The sequence below is a fragment of the Furipterus horrens genome, unplaced genomic scaffold (assembly GCF_987537825.1).
Source record: "Furipterus horrens unplaced genomic scaffold, mFurHor1.1.pri manual_scaffold_3, whole genome shotgun sequence".
Taxonomy (NCBI): Eukaryota; Metazoa; Chordata; class Mammalia; order Chiroptera; family Furipteridae; genus Furipterus; species Furipterus horrens.
The window spans coordinates 153,676,544-153,697,799 of record NW_028327173.1 but is presented as its reverse complement, the minus strand read 5'-3'; the positions used below and the strand labels follow the sequence as shown (position 1 = coordinate 153,697,799).

Genomic DNA, 21,256 nt, shown 5'->3' with positions numbered 1-21,256 from the left:
CTTATTTTACTTTGCATAATGTCCTTAGTTTTATCCATGTTGTAGCATATTGCAGAATTCCCTTCTTTTTCAAGGCTGAATTATATTCCAGTGTATGTATATGCTACAATTATTAGCCATTGATGGGCACTTTGGTCGCTTCCATATTTTAGCTATTGTGAATAGTGCTGTTATAAACACGAGTATCCAAATATCTCTTTGAGATCTTGTTTTAAATTCCTTGGGGTATATACCCAGAAGTAGACAAACTTTTGGTTGCCAGAGGAGAGGCATGGGGGTATGGGTGAATAAGGTGAAGGGAAATAAGAAACATAAATTTTCAGTAATAAAATAATGTATACAGCTAGGGAATATAGTCAATAATATTGTAATAAGTTTATATGGTGATGGATGGTTACTAGACATACCATGGTGATCACATTGTAAGGTATATAAATGTAGAATCACGAATCACTATGTTGTATACCTGAAACATATAATAGTCTACATAACTATACTTCAATAAAAATAGAATTACCATATGATCTACCTATTTACTTCTTAAACTTTTTTACTCTACCACAGGCTATGAATGCTCTTGATAGTGGTCAGTTTCCTTTTTTCTTGCTGGCTGACTACATGGTAGTGAGAATTAGTTTTAGTTTTGGTCTTATATCAAGCAGACATTTAAATTCTAAGACTTTTATCTCAAACTGTGAAATAAGTCTTTGTTCTCTGTTAAAAGGCTTCAGACATCCTGGAGCTGGGGAGATGGTTTGGGGGATATGAATGAAATTACACCATCCGTAAAGCCAACCTTGAAAGATAAACCAGATTTAGGTATTTCAGACTGGTGAGTACGGTACTGAAAGGAAACTGTCTAGAGCTATTCTTGTCTGTCTTTCTTCCTGTCCTCCCTAACAATGCTCTTGGGAAAGGACAGCCAGTGGGGAATGATCTGGCTATGACATTGGACATCTATCTCTAGAAGGCTTAACATTTCAAGAAACTTCTATGTTGTGTCCATACTAGAAGCAGCCTTTTATATCTTTTATATTGTTGCTTGCTGTGAAAATATAGATGCTGACCTCTCTTTCTTCTCTCCCCCCAAAACATCTAAGGTGTACAAGAGGTCATGAATATATCCCATAGCTGAAGGTACTTTTGGTTGAAATAATTTCTGTTTAGAGGGATTGAAATAATACTATGGTGAAGTTGAGATCTGAAGAAGCTTGTGGATGTTGAACTTTCAGAAATAATGCTTATACTTCATAAAATGTTCTTGTCTTTTGGTTTGGGGGCCTTTTTTCTTTCTTAAATAGAGATCCAACCATATGTTCCAGTCACCAAAATAAAGGGACTTGGTAGGTGTCTTCCCTGGGAGGCAAATGGAGTATCTGGTACTTAGACGTATATCCTAGTGAATACTTTAAAAGCCTGGGTCACAAAGAAGATGCCTAGTGTCCTGACATATACAACTTTCAGAGTGTCTAACTGATGTGGCTCTATGAACTGTTCTTGGACCAAATTACTAACTGGCTACAAGTTGTCTCAAGCTGACACTCCTGTATCTACTGGGGTTTGAAGAACCTTGTTGAGGTATTTATATCTTGTTGAGGTATAGCCAGCACAGATGTATTCTAAATCTACTAGGAGATAGAAAGTATCTGGGAATCTCACTGAGGTGGCTGATTTTAGAATGCCATAGACCCGAGTAGTAACCATATTTGTAAGATATGGAGAACTATGTGGACAGTGTTAGAGTAGAGGAGGATGTCTACAAACAAGGACTCTGACATTAGATGGCCCAAGTTCAGTTACTAACACAACCACTCCCTGGCTTGGTGACCTTGGGAAATTAGTCTCTCTCAACTTCAGTTTCTTATCTGTAAAACTGAGATAATTAAATGGAAATAGTAATACCGAACTCAAAGGATTAATAAAAGTATCATATTACATAATAAATAAAAAGGACCTAATTTAGTGTTAAATATCAATCATTCTGTTTTAGTATGTTTTCAAGTGACACAAATATTTTTGTATTTGTTTATCTCCTGATAATCCTCCATTCAGTGATCACTGAGAGTCAGAATTTTATAGTTGGAAAGAATTTGGAATTATATGATTCTTTTTACTTAACAAAAAAAAAAAGAGAATGAAGACTAAAGAGGTTGAATAGTTTACACTAAATTAGTGCTTTTTAAGCTTTTAGAACCTCTATTACTATTACCAATGATAATAATGATAGTGAGGTATGTTTAAACAGTGTTTTCTGGTTTTCAAATTCCTTTCACATTTATTATGTCACTTAGTCCTCTCAGCATTCCTGCAAGACACGCAGGGTGGATTTCTTTATCCTTGTTTTGCAGATGCAAAAAGTCAGTCTTCTGTAAGTAAATTTCTAGGTCATAAAGCTTGTTCTTGGCTGGGCCAACATTAAAATTCATATCTCTGAGTTTAGGCTCCTAAACTTAAAAAAATTTTTCTCACATCTTAAGTCCTCATTCATCTCAGATCTCTGGGTTTCCAGGCATGTTTTCAGAGTTCACAGGACACTAGAATTCAAAGGGATATTAAAAATCCTTTAGTGAGTTTCCTCACTGAAGTCCCCAGAGATGAGATGGCTTAATCATGTTCATGTAGCTATAATGGTAGCAGGGCAGAGAATGGGCTTCTCATTTCTAGAACCTTGCTCTTTCAACCAGGTCACCCTGGAAATGCTACTTTTTTGCTGTTAATAAAAGGAGAGAAGGATATTCTCAAGATTCAGCAACGGTGTCACAAATACAGTATTTCATCTTTTCTTTTGTCTGAGTAGTATTCCATTGTATATATGTACAATTTCATGCTAAGAGAAATAAGTCAAACAGAAAAAGTCAAGCACCATATGATTTCCCTCATATGTGGAATATAAAACTGAAAGCAACAAATGGATAAAAGAGAAAAACAAACAAACAAAAAACCCTCATAGACACAATAGTGCAATAGTTACCAGGAGGACAAGGGGGTGTTGGTGTAGTGAAGAGTAGAGGGGGTCAAGTGTTTGGTGATATCAAAGAAATTCGATTTTGGGTGGTGGGAGTGCAATGAAATATACACAATATATATCATAGAATTATACAATTGAAACCTATATAATTTTATTAACAAATGTCACCTGAATAAATTTAATTTAGAAAGGGCAAGGAGGAGGAAGCATCAGTATGAAGCAGATCTGGTTGAATCTCAATCTAGGAGAGTTTATTGTAAGAGATTCAAGAAGGAGAATGTTTAGAAGGGTCAGGGCACTGTGAGATGTGGGGGTCTTTATGGCCTGTGTCTATTTGTAGGTTTGTGTGTTAGTTTTGTGAAAGTTTATTTTCACCCGTGAACATTTTGACCAATGGCTATTATTAGGAAAATTATATTAAATTTATCCTTTGGAATGAGAGTCCCTTATGTTTAAGACACCTGATTTTCTAATGTTAAGTGGGCTGGAGTTGGGAATGTGGAGAAAGTGTCTTCGTGTTACAGAGAGGCAGAAGCTGGAAGGCTCGGGCACAGTTTATCAGCACAAAAAGGAGGCAGAGATTTAAGGTAGATGTTTGAGGTAAGACTAAAGATGGTATGTATGGCTGGAATAATCCTTCCACTCTATTCATTAGAAACCTCAATACTGGGGGACAGAGGAAAGTGAGGAAATTCAACAATGGTTTATCACTAACACACTATAGTGGATAAATTAACCACACATGTTTATTGAATTTAGTGAATGAAAAGAGCCTGTCTCCAGCACTCTCAAGGCAATTATAATTGTAACCACCACATGTCCCCAGAGCACAGCACTAAAAGCCATAAAGCTGAAACTGTCAGGCGAGTGCGTATTCAAATGTCCCTTTGTCAAATTCTTCCACTTCATCTTCCCATGTAGACGAAGGCATGCTACTGTACGGGTCTAATAGGATTTTGAAGCATCTGATAATAAGAAGTCCCAAGAAAATACATAAAATCCCAACAAAAGCAAAGCCAGTTTTTTGCTCCAAAGTCAATGAGAAAGCCGATACTTCGTTGACACTCATCTTAGCTGAAGAGTTGCCACAGTAGGTACTACTCATTATTCACTGTCACATTGTTGTGGCTCTTCAGAATTCCAGCTGGAGTCACCTCTTGGCCTAGATGTAAAATTGGAATCAGTTTAGTTTTATCTGCATGTGGTATTGAGCAGATAAATTGTTTTATAAAATCTGGCATTTTTCAAACTTTCTTGACTTAACTCACAAAAGATGTTTGAAAACATCATTAGATATGCAAATTGGCATTGGAGAAGATACTCCTATTGTAGTCATTGCCTTTGTGAACACATAAAAACTGTGCCTGTATAGGCTAAATATAAAATCAAGCATGAAGGTAAATATTAAAATAACCCTAAAAGCTTTTTATCAAAAACATTGTGAAGTGGTTAAGCCACTGCTTCTTTGACCCAGATTATCATCTAATTTGGCATGTGTAGATACTATCATAAATAATTACAGGCTGTGAGCTGGTCAAATTCTCAAGCCCATGTTTCAAGGCCCATCTCCTGTGCCATTTTGTTTGAAACAGATTCTGATCCTTTTAATGTTTTCTCCCTTTTTCGCTCCTTAGCTTTTAGACTTATATTTATGTATTTTCTACTACTATTCCATTAACTAAATCTCAGTTTGTTAAGAGAGAAACTATTTTTAAAATTTTGTTTATAAGTGCAGTACCTAGCATAGCAACTTGCAAGTAACAAGCTACAGTTTCTGTAGACCATTAGCCATATCTCCAGTATCTCCATTAGCTCTCAGAACACCCTAATATACACAGAATCCAAATTAAACAGCATGTTTTCTATGAAAACGCAGCTTCAAGGGAAGCTCCTCAGTCCCCTCCCAACTAGCTTCCCACCACTAAGCTCCTACTATACTGAGATTCTAAAACTACAGTAAAAGTGTTGGTAAAGTGGGTGTCAAATTGAAGCAAAAGAATTTGGTGTCTTAATGTTAATTAAATTAATTACAATGTGAATCAGTTAATTAAATCAATGGTTACTAATCCAGAGCTACCCTTCTTGAGAGGACTATCACAAAATAGCTGGTCATCCAATAACTGAGAACATTTTTGTTTGTTGTCATTTTGAAATTTGGCTTCTGGTTTTGGTTGTTGCTTCTTCTGATAATTTTTAAGAACTATGTTTATTAAAATGACTGGCCCTTCAGATATTTTTTGATAGGAGGTAAGGAATAGAGAAAGGAAGTAATTAATAGAAACAAGACTTCTTGTTTTCAGAAGTATTTACCAACTAATACACTAATTAATATTAAACAATATTTTATTTTATAGTGGCTTGGATTACAATACATTCTGGAGTACACTGGTTATTTGACTTTTGTTTACTGAAAAGAAAAAAATATTGTATCAATCCCTCTGTTAAATTTCTTTCCATCGAGTCATTTTTATGTCCTAATAAGTATGGTATAGTGAATATACTTAAAAAAAATTAGAACCCCTTAGAGTGGCTTAGAATGGTTTTTCTAAAGATTGAGTTCTTGTTGTACAATTTATTCTACAGAAGCCATAGGAGATGGTACTGAATATGTAATGACCTTGGGAATTAACTAGAACTTTTTTGTCTTAATCTTTAATTTTATTGCTTTTGTCAATTGAAAGTATTTTATTGATATCTATACACACTCTGGTTCATTTGTTTAATGGGTGGAAAAACTGAAAAGCAGGATGTTTTTATTTGGAGATGTTGGAACAAACATTTGTCATGTAACTGACTGATTCGGCCAAGTAACTTTTTTGAGTTATTTTTTCGTTAAATCCATGACATTTCTAGGCTATACTATAAGAATATTTCAGGGGACATGTGGGTAATAGGAGACAGTAAACTTGCTTTACTGGTGAACACTGTGACGTGCCCAGCAGACTCCCTTCACTGAGTGACTTACTGCTCAGCAGCTGGGAGTGCTGCCAGCAGCTGGTCTTCCACTGTTAGCCCCTTTCACAGATGACCTCAGTAGCAGAAAGCTGCCCCACCAAAGTCAGGACACTTCCTAGGGAAGATCCTTTTCAATGACCAAATGATGTAAAAATTAAATGACCTAGATATCTTGACACAAAGGAGCAAAATTCTGAAGGAAAATTCTAGTTCTAGGTTTCCACATGGTTCCACATCACAGTTCAGCTTCTGTTCACTCCAGGTTAATTCCATGCTCTTTCACAGGGTTGAACCCAAGGGCATTATGTACTTAATAAATATGCCTTCACACCAAATTGCTTCAGAACCTGGTTTCTGAGGACCTCAACATCTCATTTCTGAGGATCTCAACCTACAACAATTTGTATCACAGAAGTTAAAACATTTGGGCAGCTTTAGTTATCTGTACATTTTGCCATTATGTAGAGATAGCCTACATTGAGTATAATTATGATATTGGCTAAATTTGTTTATGTGTTTTTAAAAATCATAATGTAGACACAGACACAGGGTCACAGCTGATCCATTAAAAGATTTAAGTCTTGTTAAGGGGGCTCATAGCCAGTGATTAATCCACTAGACTGTTTTTTTCTATTGAAATCTACTAAATGACCAAACAAATAAATTTAAAAAAGGTATTTTCTGGCTATGGCAATAAAACACAACTAATTTGTCACTATTAAATTAAAACAAGGAATCTTTCTACAAACAGGTAGTTAAAAATAGTCACAGTGATGTAAAGTACAACACAGGGAATAGAGCCAATAACATTGTAACAACTATTTATGGTACCAGGTGGGTACTGAAAATATTAGGGGGGATATTTTGTAAAGTATATGATTATCTAACTGCTATGCTGTATACCTGAAACTAATACAAAATAGTAATAATATTGAATGTGGATAGTAATTGAAAAAGCAAGGTATCTTCCTAGTTAGAAACACAAACACCCTTATATTTTGTATTACTATATGTCTAACATATATCAGATAATGCTTTGTTCTTAGAGTCTTAGATAACCTGTAAATTGAGTTATTTATCATTTTTAATGGAAAACTAACTACTTCTTGAGTCATGGCCACAGTTCTTGGCATATTGTAAATACTCAAAAATATCTGAATTGAATTAAATTAAATTTACTGAAAAATATAATATTTGACTAATAAAGTTCTGGTTTTAAAATATCTAAGTTTTAACCATCCAGAATCTGAAAATACATTTAGTCAAAATAAAAAGAACAAGAAAATTTTATTTGATTTTTTAAAAAATCATGAAGGTACCATGTAAAAATATTTACTAAGTTGGTACTAATATGTTCTAATAGACATGGACCTCTCTACTCAAAGAAATTCCAACTTGTAAGGAAGGGGATCCATGCACAAATAAGAATGAAATGGTGTAGGCTTCTACAAAGGAAACAAACTTGTATTTAACATAGGCTGTGTATCAAACATTACCTTACATGTTATTTTATTTAATCTCTATAATAACAATACAAAATTGACATTATCTTTAACATCTTGATGAAAAAAGAGATTCAAAAAGGATAACCAAGTTGAGAGGGAATGGAGATTTCACCCATTTAGGGATCAGCAGTCTTTCTTGTAAGGGATTGTATTTGAAATGAGTCTGGGAACTGAGGAGACTTAGATTTGTGTGGAAGGAAAGACCATGACAATAAATATGAAGGCAAAAAAATGTTCTGGATTCATTCAGAGGACAGAGAGCAATATGGCCCACGCAAAGGAGAATAATGGAAACAAACCATTAGAAAGGAACTTTTAAGCCAAAATTTGAAAAATCTTGACTGTCAGGCTGAGTGTGAAATTTATTTGCCTAAAGGCCAATAATGATGAGACTGAAGTAGACATAGATTTCAGGAAGGAAACATTGTGGAAAAGAAATGGCCCAGGTGAGAAGCAGTGAGGGCCTGGTCTACAGAGTAAATGTGTGGAAGATGGTATGGGTTTGAAAGATATATATATATAAAGATATGAAGGATAGGATTCAGCAACTAACATAGTGGGCCATAAAGACAGATACATCAAAGATGACTCCATTCTATAAAGGCTAGACAAGCATAAAGACAGTGCTTTCATTAACCAAAATAACAGAAAAATGAGCAAAGTGTAAATTTAGAAAGGAAATGAATAGTTCTGTTCTGGACTTAGTGAATTCATGGATCATAGTAGATACTTTAATAGGAAATTTTAAATAAATTAATCCAGATCATTTTGTCCAGCATAAAATTGCCAGTGGGGAGAAGATCTTAAGGGCATTCTTATCAAATAAAGTTCGTATAGAAGAATGCATCCCAGATAGAAAGTCTAACACATAGAAGCATCAAAATTTTGCAGATCAAAATTTAAGAGGTGAAAATAATTGCTGAGTTTTGATTAGGAAAGGAAAGATCAAGGACAGTAGTTGCATTCAAATATTTGAATTGTGATCCTGTAGGAAGTCAGATCTACTCGTTATGAATTGATCCAGGAGGCAATTTTGTTGTAATTCCATTAAGGTTCTAGTTGCAGGTACTAGAAAGGATTGAAGCTGCAAGAAGCCTAGGAATGAGCCTCAATGAATGTTTCTTTTACAAGGATAAAATGGAATCTGCTTGTGGAGCTATATAAGGAGTGATCAGAGACATGAGTAAATCCACAGTAGGAAGTTCACCTGTAACAAAGGAGGCTAAAAGTGAGGGTAAACAGTGTCAAATTCTTCAGTGGTAATGGGAACTAAACACTGAAAAACAGGGCATTTCCATTCAGAATTTTTTCATCGTTTAAAAGTTTCAGTTGAAAGTCCAGGAGGGAAACTAAATTGAAGAGGGTTTAGGAGTAATAGGTGAAGAGAAAATGGAGTCAGGTAGTAAAGGAAGCTGGACAGAAAAGAAAATTTTTTTGCACAGAAGTTAAAAGTGCAAAGAAAGAAAAATACCATATGATATCACCTAATACAGGAAACTAAAGAACAACACAAACAAAGGAACTAAATAGAACAAAGAGCAGAATAGCAGTCAATAGGGGGGAGGGGAGAGGGAGAGAAGGGGGATAAGTAAGGGAAGGGTTTAATTAAAGAGCCTGTATGAAAGACTCATGGACATGGACAACGGGGAGGGATATGATTGTGGGAGAGGGGGTGGGTTGGGTGGGGGAGAGAAATTGGGGGAAAAGGGGACAACTGTAATTGAAAAACCAAAATAAAAAAATTAAAAAAAAAAAAAAAAGAAGTTAAAAGTGCAGAAGTTGAGATCACTAGGCTAAGAACTTTTAATAATAAAAGCATGACTATATATTCAGTTTTTAAAAGTAAAGCTGAATAAATTCACTTGGGTTTCAAAAGAACTATGAAATTGCCATTTTTAACAAAAAACTTGGATAAGAAAGAACAGATGTTTTGTTAATATCTTAAAAGAAAGACCTTAATGTATTATATTAATCTTAAAATTCTACCTTGTACTGAAAATATAAACAAAATACAGGTCAAGGAGAATAGCTGAAAGTGTAGTATTCAAGGTTGAAGAAAGCCTGCCCATTTCTGTAGGCTGCTTCTACATAATCAGATAAGTACAAAATTAAGCAATTGCCTAACAATATCTTCAGCAAACAGATGCTCCTGGTAATTTAAGCCATATACGTAGAAGTTGAAATAAGTGTATTTTCAGGCCTAAATTTCCTAACATTTGACTAAACTCTTCGTTTTTCTTGTTCTGTGAGATGAACAGCTTGTTTCATTTTGTCACAGTCTAAAGTATTTCAGAGTACACTGCTAAATGGGCTGTGCTTTGCACCTTTTTATTGGTGTAGAGGATAATATGATATAAAAGCAATGTCAATAACAAGATATTGTTAAGAATAAATAGAAGTCTTCAATTACAACAATGATTTCTTCATAATTAATAAATATCCAAAATTACTCAGCAACTGTGGATAAATGATACGTTTTCAGTTTCTCTAATCCCTGTAAGAAATTGGAAAGCAAAAACAAACAAAAAAAATCATCAGGTTCTTCCTGCACAATGGACATTTTAATGCCTACTTCAGAGGGAAACCATCATTTTAATATCCTGTTTACTGGGAAACAGTAAATGAGAGAAATCTGGACTATAAAGTTACAAAACCATAAATAAATAAACATTTATGAGAAAAATAGTTAAGAAATACAATTTTCAAAAAAGAGTAGAATGTAAAATTGTGTGGTAGAAGTTATTCTTAAAATGCTGCACAACAAAAAATGGATAAAATCATCAATTTAAATATCAGGGTCTATATGTATTGTGATTAAAGCATTGAAGTACATTTTTGTAGTACTACTGCAAATGATAATATATTGGCCTTAGCCATATTCACTGAAATAAATATTTTGGTACTTCTAGAAGTGAACAATTGAATTAAAAACCCATCAATTCTTACATGCCAATTGTCAAAAACTGGGATCTCTAAGGCCTGACAAGTAATAGGATTGAGCCAAGGGTATACCTATAGATATGAAAAGGCCCAAATATCACTGCAGTTATTAACCAATAAACAAAATCATTCCATGTAAAATCTTACAAATAATACCATTGTGAGTAGTTGAGCCAAGATAGCAGTATTTTTTGTACCTGATATATAACCTATTATAAACATCAATGTTATGTGTGATGTTTGCTTTTTCTATGATATAAGTTTAGTAATTGGAGATATAATTCATTTTTTCAGAAACATAGTTATTTAATTTGCATGCAACAACATGCATTTTGAGAACCAATATTGAAAACACCATATGTGCCCATTAAAAATAAAGAAACTCCTGTATTTTATTTTAATCAACAGGTTTTTTCCCATTTATCTATCTATTAATAATATTCCAAACAGTAAATTGGAAATAACAACTATTATAGTGGACTATGATGTTCTGGGTGAAAAGTATTTTGATATTGGTCATTAGATATAATAATCTCTAATGCTAATAAAATGTACATTTATAATTTTGTGAAATGAGACATATAAGAAAACCCAAGCTTAAAAAATAACAATCCTCCCATATACACACATACCTCCACAAGGTTATTAAATCCCATTAAAAGTAGAGGGAAAGGAATATTGAGGCCACATCTGCACAGAGATAGTTAGTCATTAGGAATGGAATGTGTTGGAATCAAAAGAAAACCCTAAATTACAAACCCAGATGTCTTCATCATGATGAAGTGCATAAATTTCAGGCCTCCCAGGGATCCAAAACCTTGGGGTCTGCCAAATCCATCCCCCAACCTTTCAGATTTCAATCTTAAGAGAATTTCCTTCTTAAGAGAATCTTTGGATGACTCCTCAAGGACCCTGGTATTTGTTCCTTCCAAAGCACTGAAAACCTTGTCTGTAAACTCTCAAAATGTCTCACTAGAGAAACGTAGACTATCATTATCATTCTGCCTTGTTTGTCTGCAGTTCTTTTTGGACACATTAAACTGGAGCATAGAAACCGCCTGCAAAACATGGGAGAAGCATCAGCAAACTGCACACATACATGCTCTTTTGTTTTGTTTTGCTTTTGGTAGCAGCAGCAGCAGCAGCAGCAGCAGAAACATTTGTGCTCTTTCTCCTTTAGAATTTGAACTCACCATACCTGCAGGCTCCTTCCCCCATTCCCCCCTACCCCCTTTCCTTCTTCCTAGCATCAGAAATAACGAGAGAATGAGGACATGCTTCTCATCTGGACTGCCCTGGGACCCTTCGGTTAATGCGCAGGGTAGGGGGAGAAAGTTACTTCTCAGGCAGGGTTGTCTCACCTTCCATGCTTGTTGCCATGGAGATGAAATCCAGCGAGTAGACTTAACTGTTGGCAGGTTTGTCTGTGTTCGCTGATCGGTTCAGTAATAATGTAAAAGGCGTGTCCTGGGAACCTGCGTGGAGTCACAGGACCGTGCTTAGCGCTTTCCTGGCCTACGTGTGTAAATGTCTGTATCTGTCTGTGAGAGGCGGAGGACGTGGGCGCCCGTGAAGTACGTGTGCGCGCGCGAGTGTATTTGCAGGAAAATGTGGATTACTTCGATGTAGCAGTGTGTAAATATTTGCGCGCGCGCGCGCATTTGTAAGGGCTCTAAATTCTTACGTCTTTCTTCTCCGATACAGGGAAGATACAGTGAAAGGTTTGACTGGGGACTGCATGCGGCATTTCGGGTTGTTTTCCCCTGCTCTACCTTTTCTCCTCTATGCAAACCCAACCGGATCCCCTCCCTTTCTTAGGAGTAGGTGCCTAGGCGCTGTCCGTAGTGCTGAAACATTGCGTAGTAAGACCTAGCTCCAACACAGGAGCTGAATGACACCAGGCAAGGAACGCTCCGATAAAGCCCATATGTAGTTGTGAGGAACATTTTCTAAACTGTGTTAAATATATAAAATCCAAGCCTAAGCCACATTGAAAGCAAAACAAAACAAAAACAGCAAAAATCTCTCACCTCATTCTTACTTAGGGGTCTTGTCATTCTCCAAACTCAATTAGGTTCCAATTCTGTTCATGTTTGGATACTATATACAGAACCTACAAGTTGCAAACACCTGTAGATCTCTTTAAAACTTAATTATTGACCTTATGAATTATTAAATCGTCAGAGATTGGGTAAATTTAAATACAGAATTTTTCATTGTTCATTTAAAAATGAAACAATGTAAAGTTGTGTTATAGTTTAATAATAAAGACAAACTTTGTGGTCACTTAGAGTATTTACAAATTCAGAAAATTATATGGTCTTACAAAAATGGGCAATGTATAACTTGGATTTCATACTTGACTTTACTGAAAACAAGAAGGTTATTCTTTTTCATCTTATAATATGGGTGAATTAACTGCCCACCAAGAAAAAAAATAGAAGTATTTTCTTGCGGTTATAGCCATGGTCTTATAGACTTTTAAAAAACTCACTAACATCCTTCCTTTTATTTTTATTTTTTGTACTAGGTACTAAAGCAGTGTCTCTTGAAATTTAATGTACATATGAATCCCCTAGGGATCTTACTAACATGAATGTTCTCCTTCAGTAAATGTGAAGTTGGGTCTCAGATTTAGCATTTCTTACAATATCACAGGTGATGCTAGAGGTTGCTAGTCTCAGAACCACACTTAAAGTAGCAAAGTGCTAGAAATATCACAGTATTCTGGCAATGCAGTCATCTATAGAGCATGGGAAAGGAGGTTGTTTTCTTTCATCTATTATTCTCTGTATGTTTCCAGCCTGTTGCAGAATATTCTATTCATATAAGTACAAGTGTTAATCATCTTGTTTGCATAATATTAACAAACTGTATGAATTTGATCATTTGATTTTGATTTTAACTTTGACATTGTCTGGAAACATGCTATAGTTTACTTCACTCTATATTTTTATACTATGGTCTGCTATCACCATTCTCTTTTTCAGCCCAGCTCAAGGAAGCAGGACTAAGTTCCATGATTCTACTGTTGATGCATGGGCCTTACTCAAAGAATTTATTATGATTAGAAAACTTGACTTGTAAAATTATGATTTTAAATATGGCTCAATAGAAAGTGTGCATGCCACTGATTTGAAAAATCTGGATGTTACTGGCATAAATCTCACTCAGTTTACAAAGTGTGATGTGGCCATTCTGTCATTGATCATTTGAGTGAAAGATGATTTGTCATGTCATTGATATAATACAGATATAGTTAGATTTTGAAGGTTCCTTTGGAATTTTTTCTGGTGTTTTAAAAAATCCATACCCATGTCAGTTGATGGAGTGCTTTTAGTTAATGATTTTGAATTGATGCCAGAGGAAAGTTTTGACTTTAAATTAGATTCCTTGGTGTTAGTTGGTGCATGACCTTAACCTTTTCCCACTTATATTAACAAAGGTGATGCTTTGGAAAGTGGCTTATTCAGGAAAGAATAATGGATTAAAAATCCATTATGTTCCACTTCCTTTGCTAGATGCAGAGATACAAAGATAGATGAGACATGTCTCTGTGAGATGAGATACATTGCACAACTACTTGGCAATTTCTACAAAGCTCTATAGAAGCACAGAGATTAGTAATTGATATTTTATTCTTTATTGCCAAGGAAGTAATGAAAAATAGAATAAAACCCAGAATACCTGTATTTTAGGTCCTGACTAATGTCTGCTCTCCAATTTTAATTTTTAAAAAAATTGTTGGAAAATATGAAATATTTGAATGCTCTTTAAAGAACATGCGGTTAACCTATGCTTCTGGGTAGTCAGTGATTTATTTTCAGAGCAATCCAAATTATTAGAGAGGTAAATATGTGGGTGGCATTGTTTAGATCTTCCTCCAACAAAACTGCCTTTACTATGCTTTGACATTACACTTTCAGCTTATACAGAAATACTCTATATAAAACAACCCTCAGCTTACACAACCTGCTCTATGTCAACTATAAGATTGTTACTAAAAACTTGCCCAACACGTAACTTTATATTCCTTTATGACATCCCCCCAAAAACATTTCTTTTAATATCAATTTCATGAATTGAATTTTACACCACTCCTCCCCACTTAAATCATCCCAAATTAAATGATGCATTCTCTTCTTATGTACAATGTATTATATCATATAATTGATCACATCTGCCTTTACTTTTAGTTACCAGAGATGTCAAAGTCAAATTAAAAGCTACAAATTAGTTACTATATAAGACTAAGGCCTTTATATTTGCATTTTTTTCTCTATTGCTTTTACTGATGCAATTTGTTTTCCCAGATATTGGTACATAATTTTTTTTCAAATTATCAATTTTAATATATGTCCTCATGTAAATGTCCTCATAAAATCAGAAATGGAGTCAGTAAATAAAAAATAAGTAAATAAACACATTTATGTTTCTGCTTTTGGAGAAAATTTTGACTACTGAGCGAATTTATATGGTTGTTTCATAAGTTTGTTTTTAATAAGATACTAAAACATTGAAAAAATGATAATCTAGTTTGATATGAAGATAAAATCAAATTTATTATGACTTAATAATCAATGTTTAGCTACCAGAAGAAAATTTCAACTTATATATCTATATATCAGCTTTATTTATAAACATTTTGTTTCCTTTTTTCTCCTTTTACACAGTATTAGTAGTGTCTCTTATATTACTAGGACTTTTTGCTATGTCAGAGAGTAGAAGTGTTAATTACCTACCTTGTTAGAAGACATGGTAACTATAGAAATTTAAAGAACACGACAGGTCTGCCCTAATGAATATACTCAAGAATGAGGGTGTCACAAAGGAACCAAGAGCAAGAAATTTCCTTTAACAATTTAGCTCGGTGTTCTTTTCAAAGGAAAATTTTGCTTGCTTTGAGTTCTTGCCACCCTGGCTCCAGTTAACTAGACTTCCTGCTCTCACTTATTATAGTGGAATCATCTCTTGAACTTAATGGATCAACATGTTACCTTCAGGTTTTTATGGAAATTGGTCTGGCTGAAATTTGATTATTCTTCCTGAGCTAAAATGTTTGAATGTTGCTGTGCCTTTTTGTTGTTATTTACTCAAATATTAGATATTAAAACGTTCAAATAAAAACTTTAAAATGTTTAAAGGCAAATATGAATTACTTTTATTATAAATATTTACAAAATCAATCCAATAGATATTTGGCTTTAGATGGTATTAGAGAATTAGCTATATCCAAAAGTCAACTGTTTATTTTTTAAAAATGCATTTCTACTTGTTTTGAGTGTCATTTGAAGATACCTACACTTTCTTTCTACATATTTTTGGAGGATCAAGAATGGTTTTGAAATTTCAATAAGAAATATATGCCCTCTATCTAAAAATACACAGATGCAGATAATTTTGCTCACAAGTCAAGGCATTCCCGGGCCCTTGGAACTCCATTTTTATAATCCCAAAGTAATGCAAGGAGCAATTAAAAAATTTCTGCTATAAATAAATAATCCACGGTCCCATTCTCAGTTTTGCAATTAAGTTTTCTGTCTTAAAACCTATGTGGTTTTTGTTGTTGTTTGTTTGTTTGTTTGTTATTGGTGTGGGGCGTTTGTACATGTGTGTGTGTCTGTGTGTGTGTGTGTGTGTGTAATTTTCTCCCAATCATTAGTTTTTTTCCCTTAGATTTCCTTAGAAACCAGATGGAGTCACTTTAATCTGATCTCTAGAAAGTAGCCAATGCTGAATATGCTGAAATAGGATTAGAGAGTACAGTAATAGGCTGAATAAATTTGATTAGAAATGGCTGTGTAGGATTTTTGTCAGCAGTGAAGAAATTATATAAGTACGTGGACTCATAAGTGAATTGAGCATGGTGATACTTTAGTGTAGATAATGATCTACTGCGGTCTATTTGAAGAGTTTCACTGAAAATGAGATGCTATGTTTTGCTGGTAAACTTTTTTACAAAGGAGAATGTACCAACTATTTCAATTCAGAGTGCTCTATGAGGTTTTATTTAATTGGTTTTAATTTTATTGCTCATAAGCCTTACATTGATTCATTTAAAGTGTACTTCAAACCTCTATGATGTTTCTGTTGAATTTAATGAGTATGCTAGGGTATCTTGGGCACAATCTCCATGAATGTTTGAGCCATAACTACAGTATAATATATTTAATTGCCTTAAGTTATTTTGCTGGGTGAAAGAAACAAGGAAACAAAAGCAGTTTATTCTGCTATGATCTATATTTCTATAATATGAATCAGTTACTGGCAAGTGGGGATATCAATAAAGTGTGGAAATCAATTTGTTTATACATGATTTTCTCCAGTTCATTAGTGTTTTGACTACCAGGTAAACACAGCTTAACTATAACTCCACTAACACAGCTGAATGCAGTAAGCTGTGGAGGAAAGCAGTCCTATACACTCTGCCCATCCACCACTCTTTCTTCCTCTTGGCTCAGTTTTGCCACATGCTCTGCCTTGAAATTCATATTGAACAGTTCTTCCCCATCCTTGCGCATTTACCCTTATTTTCATAAATCAACCCTTCCTTATAATTATGCTTCATTCTTAACTAATTTTTTTTCATGTGAAGTTCTATATATTGTAATGTATGTTTTGAAATTTTATTTTTAACTGTGCCAGTATTTTCTTTAGGTTTGTAAATGCTTTTGTAGTGCTCTGGTTGTGAAGTGAGGGTGGGTCTACATTTGATTTTTCCTCAACATGATTTTTCCCTAAACCTTGCCAGTTACTTTTAAAATATAGTTGATTGATTATACTATTACAGTTGTCCCAATTTTCCCCCCTCTGCCCTCCTCCACCCAGTATCCCCCCTCCCTCCAGCAATGCTCACACTTAGTTCATGTCCATCGGCAGCAGTGCATATAACTTCTTTGGCTTCTCCATTTTCTATGCTATTCTTAACATCCCCTTGTCTATTCTGTATCTACCAATTATGCTTCTTAATCCTCGCACCTTTTCCCCCATTCTCCTCCTTCCCCCTCCCAGCTGATAACCCTCCAGATGATCTCCATACCTATAATTCTGTTCCTGTTCTGGTTTTTTGCTTAAGTTTGTTTTTGTTTTTTAGATTCAGTTGTTGATAGCTGTGAGTTTGTTGTCATTTTAATGTTCATAGTTTCAATCTTTTTCATCTTCTTAAATAAGCCCCTTTAACATTTCCTGAACTAGTGGCTTGGTGGTGATGAATTCCTTTAGTTTTACTTTGTCTGGGAAGCACTTTTATCTGCCCTTCCATTCTAAATGATAGCTTTGCTGGATAGAGTAAACTTGGTTGTAGGTCCTTGCTTTTCATCACTCTGAATACTTCTTGCCAGTCCCTTTTTGCCTGCAAAGTTACTTTTGAGAAATCTGCTGATAGTCTTATGGGAACTTCTTTGTACATAACTCTCCACTTTCCTCTTGCTGCTTTTAAGATTCTCTCTTTATCTTTAACCTTTGGCATTTTAATTATGATGTGTCTTTGGGTTCAACTTGTTTGGGACTGTCTGTGCTTCCTGGATTTGTATGTCTATTTCCTTTGCCATATTAAGGAATTTTTCTTTTATTATTTTTCAGATAAGTTTTCAATTTCTTGCTCTTCCTTTTCTCATTATAGCACCCCTATGATTCAGGTGTTTGTATGTTTAAAGTGGTCCCAGAGATTCCTAAGCCTCTCCTCATTATTTTTGAATTCTTATTTCCTCTTTCTGTTCTGGTTGAATGTTTATCTCTTCCTTATGTTCCAAATCATTGATCTGAATCCTGCTTTCCTTCCCTTCTCTGTTGGTTTCCTGTGGATTATTCTTTATTTCACTTAGTGTAACATTGATTTCTTTCTTTATATTTTTTGCCATTCTCTATGAGTTCTCTGAGCATCCTGACCACCAGTGGTTTGAACTCTGTATCTGATAAGTTGGCTACCTCTGGTTTGTTTAGTTCTTTTCCTGGGGTGTTGTTCTGTTATTTCATTTGGGTCATATTTCTCTGCCTCCTCAATTTGGCAGCTTGCCTGTGTTTATTTCTGTGTATTAGGTAGAGCTTCTCTTACTCCCTGTCTTAGTAGTGTGGCCTATGTAGCAAAGGCACCTGCAAATTTTGTGGTGGAATCTTAGGTAATTGTCAGGGTGAGGCAACCTGCTTCACTGCTTTGTGGCTCTGTGTGTGTGTTTGGGGGGGGGGCGGCTTAGAGAGGGGACAATGTTGCTGCCTGGCTTCTGGAGGCCTGCTTGACACTCTCCCTGCTTCCAGTCACCTCACCCATCTCCCATATGCAATTGGCTCCCTTCCAGCTGCTGCCATGGGGTTTGTGTATATTCTAAGCTTGTGTGGACCCTTTAAATGGCAAAAAATGGCAGTTTTTTCTGCCATCCCAACCCCTCCCTCTGGTTTTTATAACTAGAGATAATGGGGGTTTATCTTCCTGGTGCTGGATCCTGGGCTGTGTGGTCTGGTCTGGGATTGGGATTGCTTGCTCCCAAGGTATCCCTCGCAATTTTTATCTACCACGTATGAATGTGGGACCATCTGTTCCACTGCTGCCACCTCCTCTCCATACCACACCACCTTTCTACCCATCTCCATGACTCCACTCCTCCTACTCATCTGAATGAATGTGTCTTCTTTAAATTCTTGATTGTTGAACTTCCATACATCTTGATTTTCTTATGGTTCTGGGTGTTATTTGTTTTTGAGATCTAGCAGTAATTCTTTCTATAGTTGCATGAGGAGACAAAGGATGTCTACCTACACCTCCACCTTGACTGGAAGTTTTTTGCCAGTTACTTTTTAAATTGAATGTACTTTAGTTTTTTAGAGCAGCTTTAGGATTACAGAAAAATCAGCAGAAAGTATAGAAAGTTCCCATATACCTCCTTTCTCTTACCCCACAGTTTCACCTGTTAATAACATCTTGCATTAGTATGATAAATGTGTTACAACTGATGAACTGAAATACCTCATTATTAAGTAAAGTCCATAGTTTACGTTAGAGTTCCCTCTCTGTGTTCTTTAGTTCTATGGTTTTTAACAAATCCATAATGTTGTGTATCCACCATTATATATCATAACAGCATAGTTTCACTTACCTAAATATCTCCTGTGCTCCACTTATTCATTCCTCTCCTTTCACCAACTCCACTGCTGAACCTCTGGAAACCACTGATCTTTTTACTGTAGCTATAGTTTTGTCTTTTCCAGAATGTATGTATAGAGTCATGTAGAATCTGTTACCTTTTCAGATTGGCTTTTTTTTTTTCCATTTAGCAGTATACATTTAAGGTTCCTCCATGACTTTTCATACCTTGTTGGCTTATTTCTTTTTATTGCTTAGTACCATTCCATATATGGATATACCACAGTTTGCTTAACCATTAACCTATTGAAGCATATTTTAGTTGCTTCTAACTTTTCAAAATTATGAGTGAAGATGCTCTAAATATTCATGTGCAGGTTTTTATGTAAACATAACTTCTCAACTCATTTTGGTAAATAACTAAGAGTATTATTGCTGAATTAAATGATAAAAGTATGTAATACTTTGTAAGAAACTGTAATACTATGTTTCAGAGTGGCTGTACCATTTTGCATTCCTAGCAGCAGGAAAGGAGTGTTTTGGTTGCTTCACATTCCTGATCAGTACTTGGTGTTCTCAGTGCTTTGGATTTTAACCGTGCTAATGGCTATATAGTGGTATCTCCCTATTGCTGTTGTTTTTATTTTCTAATGGCATAAAATGTTAAACATCTTATGCTTATTATCTATCTGTATATCTTCTTTGATGAGGAGTCTGTTTAGATCTTTCCTCACTTTTTAATTGGGTGGTTTGTTCTCTTTTCATTTAATTTTAAGAGTTCTTTCTATATTTTGGATATATGTCTTTAATCAGACATATATTTCGGAAGGATTTCATCTCAGTTGGAGCTTGTCTTTTCGTTTTTTTTAGGTTGCCAGTTATTTTTAGTTCATGATTTTGTAGAACATGAGGAGTTTTTTTTTTTTTTTTTTCAGAAATGTATGCATTGTTAAAGAAGAAACACTTGCCTATTGATATCAGATTTCTAAAACTAAACTAACCATATAAAACTCACACCCCTCATATTTTAGGCAAAACAAAACTGAATGAGTATTTAGTAAGATACAAAGTCACTTTTGGCAACTATGGAAGACAATTAGAAAGGCCTACAAAAAGGCCTTATATCTCAGTACTATCTAAAAGTCAATATAATGTAAGTAGAAGTTAGTGGCTATTTTATAAAAGGATATTATTTAAATGATTTTAAGGAGAAGGTATAAACAATGTTCTGAGGACTGGTTAATTTTTGCATAGTATTTTATATATCATACTATGTATATAGTTCTTATATAACTATCTCAGAACTTTAGGTGATGCGCAAAGCAATAAACATTTGGGGAGACTAAGGTCTGATTTTTCAGAAATGTTTTTGACACTACTTTCCAGAGATATTAGGAGGCCAGGAGCAGAAATATTGGTAGAAGTAAACAGATGCTTATGCAAGCCTACATTTCCTCAACAACGTTAGGATTGTCAGAACATCTACATGGACAATACTACCATGCAGTCTCCTTAGTAATCTGAAGGATATCTAGAGGAACTCAAAATTGAGATTTGTTAGTGGAGTCAAGAGAATAATGTAAATTAGCAGTGTTATTACACACTTAATCTTATTTAGAAGTACAGACATTCTTAAATCTAACAGACACAAATGAATGAATGAATGAATAAGTGAATGAATGAATATAGTAATTCTTTTTTTTTTGTATTTGGGTACCTGAGAAAATATGCTGTATGGCTTAGAAATTGTGTCAAATGTTACTTATTGATGCTAAGCATCATCCTTACCCTTCAAAGATCTCCCTTGTATCA

At 34.8% G+C, this 21,256-nt stretch overlaps 1 protein-coding gene across 1 annotated transcript; it reads right to left on the bottom strand.

Annotated features, from left to right (window-relative positions):
• Positions 1–3,711: 3,711 nt before the first annotated feature.
• Positions 3,712–4,130, bottom strand: CTXN2 (cortexin 2). The gene has a single exon (XM_090270565.1). It carries the CDS (start codon positions 4,071–4,073, stop codon positions 3,828–3,830), a length of 246 nt encoding a protein of 81 aa, XP_090126691.1. The 5' UTR covers positions 4,074–4,130; the 3' UTR covers positions 3,712–3,827.
• Positions 4,131–21,256: the final 17,126 nt, after the last annotated feature.

What these genes read in the sequence shown, in the direction of transcription:
- CTXN2 (XM_090270565.1), bottom strand. Translation starts at nt 4,073, where the DNA reads ATGAGTAGTACCTACTGTGGCAACTCTTCAGCTAAGATGAGTGTCAAC.